This window comes from Lampris incognitus, chromosome 1 (genome assembly GCF_029633865.1).
Source record: "Lampris incognitus isolate fLamInc1 chromosome 1, fLamInc1.hap2, whole genome shotgun sequence".
Taxonomy (NCBI): Eukaryota; Metazoa; Chordata; class Actinopteri; order Lampriformes; family Lampridae; genus Lampris; species Lampris incognitus.
This window is the reverse complement of record NC_079211.1, coordinates 122,169,195-122,180,674: the sequence shown is the minus strand read 5'-3', so window position 1 is coordinate 122,180,674 and position 11,480 is coordinate 122,169,195. Positions and strand designations below refer to the sequence as shown.

Here is an 11,480-nt window from a genome sequence, read left to right as displayed (position 1 = left end):
TCTTGAAACCAAGTAGCTACGACGTACTGTATCTTAGTTTTTATGTTGTTTATTTGTATTTCATTACTATATTCGTACTGTCATATCTATTCATTACTGTATTCATAATGTTACATCTATATCTATTCTTTGACCTTGTGTAGTAAAATTTAATAACAAAAAAAAGAAAAAAGTAACAATGACGCCATGTGACCAAAGGCGGCGTCCCCTGCGCCGAGAGCCGAGCTTTTTCCGGTTGTCAACAAGTAGGGAAAGAACAGATGACCAGATGGCCGCGGTTGGGTTTTTTGGGGCGTTTTAAGTTAATTTGTTCACTTGTCGACTCTGTATCACACTCAGACAAAAAAAAAAAAAAGGTTTAAGTTTCGAGGAGAGTTGCTTCCGTATCGAAAGCGCGGTAGATCGATTAGAAGAGCAGCGGGAGGGTGAACAAACTTTCCGGTGCCGTTAGTACAGAGATCATTTTTCTTCGACAGCTACCGCGTCTCCTTCCCAGCTGACGGGCGAAGCTACGAGGTAAGGTTATCGGTATGTTGTTTCAAACGGTAGTGTTATCCGAACAAACTGTGTTTCTTAACCCCGTATGTGTTTATTAAGCGCATCAGGAAGCTAACGCAGTTTGAAAATAGCAAGCAAGCTGAATTAAGTCAAGCCGATAGAAACCGATTTCCCAGCTGACTCTTCTCCGACTATCTGTGCTATAAACTTTTTCCTCTGCCTACTAGGATTTAATCAGTAGGTAAAATAATGGGGTAAGGCGCTGCTAAGGGACTTTCTAAAGACATTTTATGTGGCTACATCACATTAGTTGGCTCTATGGAGGAAGTTGTGGTTCTGCCTTGATTTGCTGTAGGCAAAATTCGTCGTCCGGGTTTTTCCCATAGAGTTTCTGCTTCACGGGGGTATGCTAATAGGGGAACAAAGGCATTTATTCTATTCAACTGTTCTGAAGAATGTAATGTGATTGTAAAGCCCCCTGGAACGCAACTGTGACTGAGGGCTTTACAAATGTTTGTGACTTGACAGTCCACTTGGGGCTGCATGCTGCAACCCCTACAGTCGAAGACTTATGGATACACTCAGTTCTCTGCCACTGTTGTGTAAGTGGACTATTTAAGTTAGCATTTTTACACAGACAGAAGCTTCTCTCGTGAATGATCAAAGATCAGCCACGTTCTGATTACCTTCTGTCCAACAGGTGGAAGTACGAGAGACGGGAAACAGAGGGAAAGTGCTCAACAATGTGGACAGATAAGCAAAGAGGAATACGAGTTTCTCAGGCAGAACTCCTATGCAAGAATGCCTGTGGGTATTATGGAAACCCTGCATGGCAAGGCTTTTGCTCCAAGTGCTGGAGAGAGAGAACCCGTAAAGCTGGAGCCCAGAGGCAAGACGCAGGGTAAAGCCAAAGATTTTAAATTTTGACTTCACTTTGTATTTAATGGCTGTTTTTCTTTGGTGTATGTGCCTAATGTTGGCCTTTCATGTAGCCAAAGCAATGATGGAGCGCCGCTTACTTTCTCCAAATTTGAGGAGAAGAAGAATACGGAGAAGGGTCGCCGAGTAAATACAATGATGAGACTCTTCTGGGGTAGCCCTTCACCTCCAAAGCGTCAAGGTATTGCTCTCTTCATAGGTAACGTTTTTGCAAGCATAGTTGCAACATTGCAATATTTTGCTTTCAGTAACTAATAAAATAATTTAACTGTTGCAAGCAACATACATTATCAAAGGCACATCATGTTATTTGTGTAACACCATCAGTTGGAATGTCTAGAATAGGTTTGTTGTCTGAGTGACAGTATTACTGTGCCAGCCACTTAACCACATGTTTCTCCTTGGCACACACTACCTTGTGTCTTGGGCCCATGCTCCTGGTAAAAAGAGGAAATTAAGTCTGTTTTGAATGTCAAATTATTATTTAGTCACAGCTATTGGCTTTGTTTTCATGCAACTGAGTTGCATAAAACTTTTGACTTTTTGTCCCTTATGGGAAATATGGTTTGTGACAGGGCATACAACAAATACTCTAAAATCAGTGGTATTCAATCATGTGTTAGTGTTGAGTCGGAAGAAAACCTGCATACACATTGGCTGTAGATGGCACATGGATGAATTACGTTAAACTAAATAAACAAATTATACAGAAATGTGCAGGGCACATAAAGAATGGAAAAAGCAAACCTCTGAGTGACTGGGAAGGTGAAGTTGTGTGGTGGAGAGTGTTTGCCTATTTGTTATAGTTTACCAAGCTAGTTGCACATGGAATTATCAAGGGCTTTGAGTTCTTGATTTAGGGTGCATCTCAATACCGGCAGCACAGGGGCCCCGTGGTTAGCACTATTGCCTCACAACAAGAAGGTCCTGGGTTCGAACCCCAGGCCTTCCCAGGTCGTTTGTGTGTGGAGTTTGCGTGTTCTCCACATGTCTGCATGGGTTTCAGCTCGGTGCTCTGGTTTTCTCCCACCATCAAAGACATGCATGTTAAGATGAATAGTCCTGTCTACCCCTGATCGAGGCATGGCAAAAAGAGCTGGATTTAGTCTCCAGGCTCTGCACGGCGGCTGCCCACTGTGCTTAGCTATACAGCTAGGATGGGTTGAATTTCCCCATGGGGATTACTAAAGTATATCTCTTTATCTTACTGAACTAGACCAAGGAATGTTCCTTTAGAATGAATGTGACACGGAAGTTTTTTTTTTGCAGCATCCATGACAAGGAGTGTTCAGAACAACTTTGACGGAAGGAAAGATCAGATTCCTAGACTATGGTCCATTTCAATTTGTATAGCTTCATTGTTATGTTTTAAAGTTTTCCAATGAATTGCATACTGTCATCAGGAAAAGATCGGTCAAACACTGGCGTGTTGGAGAAAGGAAGCAATGGCCTACTGATGCACAGTGAAGAGGGGAAACCGTATAGATAAGCATAAATGGTGTGTGTGTGTGTGTGTGTGTGTGTGGGCTCTGTAATGGACTGGTGGCCTGTCCAGGGTGTCTCCCCGCCCGCCCGAATTTGGATAAGCGGCTTGGATAATGGATGGATGGATATTGTATTATTTAGTGTTGATGCTGTAGATTCACAGTGATGGCTTTAAGGTATCTGAGAGTCATTGCAAAATATTATAAGTCCTTATCATTTCTTTTCCTTTTTTCCTTATGTGTATTGTCAGACTGGCTTTGATTGTAGGCTATAGAGCATGCTCTGTTTCTTTCTGAACCCTGTTTCGCTCATAACTGAATGGATTTTTTATTGTTGTTATATTGGCTAACACTAAATGGACATTATCATGGATGGTAAGTGCGCTTTCTGTCGGCAATGCCTTTGTGAATTTGTAGTTCTTCCTGTTGAACAACAACATCAGTATCAATTGACATCAAATTCATGACGTTGTGTACGAAAGAATGTTTAATTTCCCCAAGATGAACATACAATCAAATTCTCCTTGTAACTTGCCCTTGGCCAGTGTAACATTTTCAAGAGAGGTCAAGCAAAGTTGGAAAGGAAAAAAGTTGCATTTATTAATGTATTTGAATGCACTCTTAGCCCGGGACTCCCTTAGGGGAGTGCCTCAAGTTAGCATAAAATGCTCATTGATTTAAATAGCCCCTGCCTTACATGGCAGTTTGAGTATTTCTGTATGACACTATGTATCCCAAAGAAATATGTACAACAAATGCAGAGCTATGTTGACATGCTTGAGCATTTCTAAAAATTACAATGTGTTGACCCCACTAAAAATACTAAGTGTTATATTCAAAATTTAGTTAACAGCTAAATGATACTTTCATTTTAATGATTCCATGTTTAAACTATTGATAAAGGTTTTAGACATTTGTCTCCTGTTTGGACAAACTAAGGCGAAGGAAAACATCACTCCACTATCATAAAACCTCTCAAAAACCCAGAGGCTCATGCTCTGTCTCATGATCTGGTAACAGGCTTATAATAACTGTGTCATCAGTGGTTTCCAGCATGTGCTTGATATTATAGTCTCATGCCATACTCCTGCTTTCAAACAGAGACTCCATTCATACAACAAGCTAATATTAATGCTACTAATCCATAGCCCAGCACAATGAATTACCCTATAGTAATACAAACCTCAATTCCAATGAAGCTGGGAAGTTGTGTAAAACGTGAATAAAAACAGAATACAATGATTTGCAAATCCTTTTCGACCTATATTCAGTTGAATACACTACAAAGACAAGATATTTAATGTTCAAACTGATAAACTTTATTGTTTTTTGCAAGTATTCACTCATTTTGAATTTGGTGCCTGCAACACGTTCCAAAGAAGCTGGGACAGGGGCAACAAAAGACTGGGAAAGTTTAGGAATGCTCAAAAACCACCTGTTTGGAACATTCCACAGGTGAACAGGTTAATTGGAAACAGGTGAGTGTCATGATTGGGTATAAAAGGAGCATCCCCGAAAGGCTCAGTCGTTCACAAACAAGGATGGGGCGAGGTTCACCACTTTGTGAACAACTGCGTGAGCAAATAGTCAAACAGTTTAACAACAACGTTTCTCAACATACAATTGCAAGGAATTTAAGGATTTCATCATCTACAGTCCATAATATGATCAAAATATTGAGAGAATCCGGAGAAATCTCTGCACGTAAGCAGCAAGGCCAAAATCCAACATTGAATGTCTGTGACCTTCGATCCCTCAGGCGGCACCGCATTAAAAACCAACATCATTCTGTAAAGGATATTACTACGTGGGCTCAGGAACACTTGGGAAAACCATCGTCAGTTAACACAGTTCGTCGCTAAATCTACAAGTGCAAGTTAAAACTCTGCCATGCAAAGCGAAAGTCATTATATCAACAACACCCAGAAACGCCGCCAGCTTCTCTGGGCCCAAGCTCATCTGAGATGGACTGACGCAAAGTGGAAAAGTGTGCTGTGGTCTGACGAGTCTACACTCCAAATTGTTTTTGGAAATCATGGACGTCTTGTCCTCCGGGCTAAAGAGGAAAAGGACCATGCAGATTATTATCAGTGCAAAGTTCAAAAGCCAGCATCTGTGATGGTGTGGGGGTGTGTTAGTGCCCATGGCATGGGTAACTTGCACATCTGTGAAGGCAACATTAATGCTGAGAGGTACATACAGGTTTTGGAGCAACATATGCTGCCATCCAAGCGGCGTCTTTTTCAGGGACGTCCGTGCTTATTTCAGCAAGACAATGCCAAGCCACATTCTGCACGTGTTACAACAGCGTGACTTTGTAGTAAAAGAGTGCAGTTACTAGACTGGCCTGCCTGTAGTCCAGACCTGTCTCCCATTGAAAATGTGTGGCGCATTATGAAGCGCAAAATACGACAACGGAGACCCCGGACAGTTGAGCAACTGAAGTCGTACATCAAGCAAGAATGGGAAAGAATTCCACCTACAAAGCTTCAACAATTAGTGTCCTCAGTTCCCAAATGCTTATTGAGTGTTGTTAAAAGGAAAAGTGATGTAACACAGTGGTAAACATGCCCCTGTCCCAGCTTTTTTGGAACATGTTGCTGGCATCAAATTCAAAATGAGTGAATATTTGAAAAAAAAAACCCAATAAAGTTTATCAGTTTGAACATTAAATATCTTGTCTTTGTAGTATATTCAGTTGAATATAGGTCGAAAAGGATTTGCAAATCATTGTATTCTGTTTTTATTTACGTTTTACACAACGTCCCAACTTCATTGGAATTGGGGTTTGTAGATGCTATCAGGCTGTGCTGTTACTGGCCCTTCTTGCACACTGGGGCAGCATGGCTCAGAAGGTAGAGCGGGTCGTCTAGTAATCGGAAGGTCGCCGGTTCAATCCCTGGCTCCTGTGGAGAGCGTGTTGAAGTGTCCTTGAGCAAGACACTGAATCCTTAACTGCTCCTGATGAGCAGGTTGGCACCTTGCATGGCAGCCTCCGCCATCAGTGTATGAATGGGTGAATGTGAGGCATACACTGTAAAGTGCTTTGAGTGGTCGGTAGACTAGAAAAGCGCTATATAAAATGTAGTCCATTTACCATTTACAGTGTCATTCACCAAAGTACCCAATCTACCCACTCTGAAAAAGAAAATTACTCTTTAATAAGTTGTTTCTTTGAGATGATGATGGCTACTGAGTTTAATACAAATTAATTGGAGTTGAACTCCCTTACCTACTTGTACAAAGTTAGTTGAATAACACCTTTGTTTTCTTTTGATAGAGTCTTCTGAAAGCCATACCAATGCTCTAAAAGCATACCAAAGTCTAGAGCCTGGGGACTTCACTGGTTTTCTGAAGCTACTTAGGAGCCCTCCCTCCCAGCGTTTACAGTCCCGCTGCACAGCCTTCTTAACTACTATGGAGGCTTATCACGTAACAGTCTCATCTGCTTTTTATTCTGTCACAAATATATAAAAAAAAATACAACACAATAGAATTCTCATGTTCTGCTGGATGTTTTAGAGCTCTTTTGACTACAGAGTATTGGCATTTTACAGGACCTAGAAGTTCAGAAGCAGTCTGACTTGGTGCAAGATTTCTACCAGAATATTGCTGATTATTTCAGTGGTGAGTATAGACTAATTGAGTTATTTTGTGTCAGTCTGTTTTGTAAACAACACATAGGCCTCAGTTTCTGCTATTGTTTTTTTAATTTCAGGTTTTTCTGAGGCTCAGGTCTCTCAGATGATGGAGCACGTTGAGAAACTGTTAATGACCCGTTTGCATAAATGGGTTTTCTGCCATGACAGCTGTGATGATGAGCAGAGGGACCTTATTCTCCAGAGAAGAATACGGTAAGCTTTATATCAGTGTGACTTTCTGTGAAACCAATCTATTCCATTTGTTTAATGTAAACCTCTCCGCAGAGGTCCTGTCTGTAGCTTACCAATGTCTTATTAACTTTGTCAGGTCCTTAAATTGGGTTACTCCACAGATGCTGAGCGTACCATTCCCTGATAAAAGAACTGCAATCGCAGGGGATCCCTTTCTACCGGCTATAACAGGTTATTCACTATTTCGGTACTTTAACATCTGTAAGACGACTTTGATGTGTTGATTTACTGAGTTTGACTTTGCTATAAACATAATTACCATGGCCTTACTGCTAGAGTCAATACTTAGATTTTTTTTTTTACCCTTTGCTTCAACAGCTATAATTGAGATGGATGCCAAACGAGCGCCTCAGGACAAACTTGCATGTGTGTCCAAATGCAGCCAGCATGTCTTCGAGGCTCTCTCGATGTCAAACAACGAGCCGGCTAATGCTGATGATTTCCTTTCTGGCTTAATTTATGTGGTGCTTAAGGCCAACCCACCTCGTCTCCACTCAAACATGCAATATGTTATCCGCTTTGGTCTTCCCCACAGTCTGATGGCAGGAGAGAGTGGCTACTATTTTACAAATTTGGTTAGTTTTTTTTGTCCGTGTAACTTATTTACTTCCTGGTCCAGCACACATCAATCGACTCTTTTGAGAGTTACGAGTTTTACTTATTTCTCTGTCCTCGTCTTCTATTTTAGTCTTGTGCTGTTGCCTTCATTGAAAAGTTGGATGGCCCAGCACTCAACCTCAGCCCAGAAGAGTTTGAGGGGTACATGCTGCGTCGCCATGCACCTTCCAGGTCGAGAGGAAGTGAAAGAAAACAGATTTCCAGTGCAACACAGCATTTGTTGGAAGAGCTGAAGGGCAGACAGGAAAAGCTGGACCAAGGAATGAATGCTGTCAAAGTGCAGTTAAAACAGTGGGTGGAGGAAGTTCAGACACAGGTGGACAAGGCAACGGACCAATCTGCTGTGTTGCAGAAGGAGATGACAGCTCAGTCTGAGCTGCTGCAGAGCTGTTCATCCTTGGTTCAAGGTGTGTTGCAGGACGTCGATGATGATGATGCCAAAAAGCAGTCATTGCTGATGCTGAGAGATCAAGATGTCTTCCCTCAGGACACTCAGTGTTAGATACACAATACTGAGAGGAGGAAACCTGTCTGAGCTAGTCTTTGACTCTACTTTTTAGTTCTCAAGAGTAAGTAAAGATAGATAAAATTAAAAAATATTAAATTCAGTATTTCACAGAAAGCGCGCATAAATGAAGGTACCAAACAAGCACACGTTTTTCTGTTCCATTGCCGAGTTTGCACAGCAAAAAAACATAAACACAGCAAACTGTTCATTTTTAAACAGTACTTAAGTGCTGAACACAGAAGCCTTTAATTGGTTTCACAAGGCATGAAAAACTTTTGTTAAATAATTGTGATAAAGCCTATAGGCACATCTCCATGACATAAGAAGCAAAGTGATTAAAGATGAGAACTTTTACTCTACATTAAGATGACATTTTTGTATAAAATGTACTGTTAAAGTCATTTTCACTTGTAAGTTGTTCGTAGAAAAAAACATCTTTGTGGACCTTCCAGTTTTAGTGAGAGGGTATTTATTGCATATTAAAAGTTAAACATTACACTTAACAGTCCTCAAAAATAATACTCAAGCATTTGGGTTACCTAGCACTTACTGGGGCTGTTGTGACATTTTAGTTTATTGATAAAATATTCACTAATTTCCCCCCAACATAAGCAGACTGTGAGAAATTGAATAAAAATGTGAGAAGATAAAAATGTGACATGTCTGCTGATCAACTCGGACCAATGCAAGTCACAGTTGTTTTGTTCATTGAGCGCAGTTTTTCAAAGATGTGTTTTATGAATAAATATTGCCTTCAGTGGGTGTACAAATTTGAGTGGAGCCAAACTGTTTACAGCATTTTTTTCATTTGCTGTGCTGGTGAACTTGAATCGGATCATCTTGCAGCATTGTACCTTGAAGATTTTATTTTGCAAAGGTATTGTTTATGTTTTGAAAAGTTTCTGAAGATTTATGTTATCAAATATCGAATCCAAATTTATATTAAACTCACTGACTAATATTTTGATGCTATCTGTTGTTTTTGTTTTTAGTCAATATTGTGAATTTTGAGCACATTTTTCTATGTAATATTTAGTCTATGAGTCAGTTTTAGGGATTTGCTCATTTACCTCAGGAATTTGTTCAACTGTTATATAGGACTGCTGCAGATATAAGAGTGGACCTATAATGAAACGCTGAACTAGCATTTACAGTAAGGAAATTGTTTTGTAAAGTCCCGGATTTTGTTAATCACACTTATTTGATTATAAAAATATATCCAAGTTGCATTTAGGATAAAATATTTTACAATAATGAATGAATAAATGAAAGATGATTTATTTCGAACATGTAAACAAGCACGATGTAACATACAGATAATTCATTGCCGATAATCTGAAGTGATCAACAAATCCACACATCAAACTCAGCAAACAAATCTCCATATACATCAGATATTTGTTACGTGTTCGAAAGGGAGTAGGAGGAAGTATGCACTTATTTTTTCCTACCCCTTCTCATCTACTCAAGTTAATTCAGCTACTATACATTACAAAAAAGATATAACAAAAAAGAAAAGAAAAAATATATAATGGCTAATCACATATCTCTTGCTATGGCTATAAATGTTGAACATCTACCTGTGCTATCTAGTAATGGAGATAGTGACAATGCAGGAAGGTTGGACTGATCAACTCTTACAAAGGAGGACATCTTAGCCTATCATGCCCATACAGATGAAACCTTGGGTAAAATACATCTACTTAGAGATGCAGTTATGTGCAGAGACATTAATTGTAAGGATATGAGACATAGGTGAGATCTCTGCTGCTTGTATGATGATATTGTTAGAGCTCTGTATGAGGGTAGTACGCCCTACTATAAGTACACAAATAAGACATAACATCAGGCCTGGCTGGAACAAGTATGTAGCTGGGTATCATGAAGAAGCCAGTGAAGCCTTTAAATCCTTGGCTATGGCAGGCAGACCCAGACAAAGGCTGAGCTTGAACACAAGAAGCTCACTAATGCAAGATGCCATTCACTTCATTTGTTGAAATGAGCAAGCCACGAGGGCAGATTCCATGGCTAAGAAGCTGCTAGGAAATAATCCTGCTAATTTTTGGAAAGAAGTGAGTTCGCAACAATTATGAAACATCTCTACCATGCATTGTTGATGGTATCTCCGGTACAGACAATATTGCTGAGTTATGTAGACAGCATTAGAGTACCTTATTCAGCTGTGTCCAAAGTGATACGGTGGGCAATATTGAGAGTGATGATTCAATGGTGATCATGCCACACGAGGTGTACCAAGCTATAAACAAGCTGTCTGTTAACAAAGCAGGAGGTTTATATGATATTACTGCTGAACACCTTAAATATACCAGTCCAAGGATAGCTCCTCTCCTTGCTATTTGTTTTACTGGCTTTATGGTCCATGGCTTGTTACCAGACTCGTCGGTGTCTGTACTGTTAGTGCCAGTCATTAAGGACAAAGCTGGTAAAGTATGCAGCTAACAACAGGCCTATAGCTCTAGCCAGCATACTGTAGCGAATTCGAGGGGGGTGGGGGGTGGGGGGCAACCACAGGAACTGCCGCGGCCGGGACGCGAACCCGTATCGCCGCACCGCGGGAGACATCGCTGACCGCTCGACTAAAGGGTCAGACCCGTCAGCCAAGGACCAACGTGTCTCCGGCGGTGCGGGCGATACGGGTTCGCGTCCCGGCCGCGGCAGTTCCTGTGGTTGCCCCCCTAATTCGCTACATTGGTGTCAGAAGTGGGATGGTGAGACCGTGAGGTCATCGGAAGCGCGTGTGCCCAGAGGTGTGAGGGAGCTGATATGCTGAAGCGCTTCCCGAAGGAGGGGGGGGGGTAGTGAAACGTGCATGGATAAGTAGACATGTTGGTCCTTGACTAACGGGTTGGACACTATAATCGACTGGTTAACATTGTCGCTTGCGGGGTGGAAAACACGGGTTCGCGTCCCGGCTGTGGCGATGGTCTCCATGACTGCCCCCCGAATTTGCTACAATGCTGTCAGAAGACCTAGTCCTCTTGTGTGTTTTATTGATACTTCTAAAGCTTTTGGTCGTGTTAATCATAGAAAGTTGTTTGTTAAATTGAGTCAAAGAGGGGTCCCTAAATACTACATTGTGAGGATTCTGGCTTATTGGTATGCCCACCAGACTATGCAAGTAAAATGGGGTAATAGTGTCTCAGCCCCATTTGGGGTTAGCAATGGTGTCCGACAAGGGGAAATTCTGTCTCCAGTTCGCTGCAATTTATATTCTGATGATTTGTCCAAGCAGTTGAAAGCCTGTAACACTGAGTGCATGATTGGTAATACCTTGGTGAACCATATTATGTATGCGGATGACCTTGTCATCCTTAGTCCCTGTAGCGCTGGTCTCCAGCAGCTCCTTGATATATGTTCTGTGTATGGTGTGGAGCATGATATCAAATACAATGCTAGTAAGAGTGTTGTCATAATCTGCAGAACCAAAGAGGTCAAATTATTTAAAATTTCCTGATTTTATATTGTCTGATAATAATCTTGCGGTATGTAATAAGGTGAAATATCTTGGGCACTATATTA

At 41.0% G+C, this 11,480-nt stretch overlaps 1 protein-coding gene across 1 annotated transcript; it reads left to right on the top strand.

Moving 5' to 3' along the window:
• Positions 1–260: 260 nt before the first annotated feature.
• On the top strand, positions 261–8,892 carry LOC130117202 (rab5 GDP/GTP exchange factor-like). The gene is made up of 9 exons (XM_056285378.1): positions 261–516; positions 1,199–1,399; positions 1,491–1,618; positions 6,202–6,353; positions 6,479–6,548; positions 6,640–6,775; positions 6,891–6,985; positions 7,133–7,389; positions 7,503–8,892. The coding sequence occupies exons 2-9, from the start codon at positions 1,242–1,244 to the stop codon at positions 7,932–7,934; spliced, it is 1,428 nt and encodes a 475-aa protein (XP_056141353.1). The 5' UTR covers positions 261–516; positions 1,199–1,241; the 3' UTR covers positions 7,935–8,892.
• The last annotated feature ends 2,588 nt before the right edge of the window (positions 8,893–11,480 follow it).

What these genes read in the sequence shown, in the direction of transcription:
- LOC130117202 (XM_056285378.1), top strand. Translation starts at nt 1,242, where the DNA reads ATGTGGACAGATAAGCAAAGAGGAATACGAGTTTCTCAGGCAGAACTC. An exon ending in GCCCAGAGGCAAGACGCAGG is followed by an intron (nt 1,400 to 1,490) that starts GTAAAGCCAAAG and finishes CCTTTCATGTAG; the next exon opens with CCAAAGCAATGATGGAGCGC. An exon ending in CTTTCTACCGGCTATAACAG is followed by an intron (nt 6,986 to 7,132) that starts GTTATTCACTAT and finishes TTGCTTCAACAG; the next exon opens with CTATAATTGAGATGGATGCC.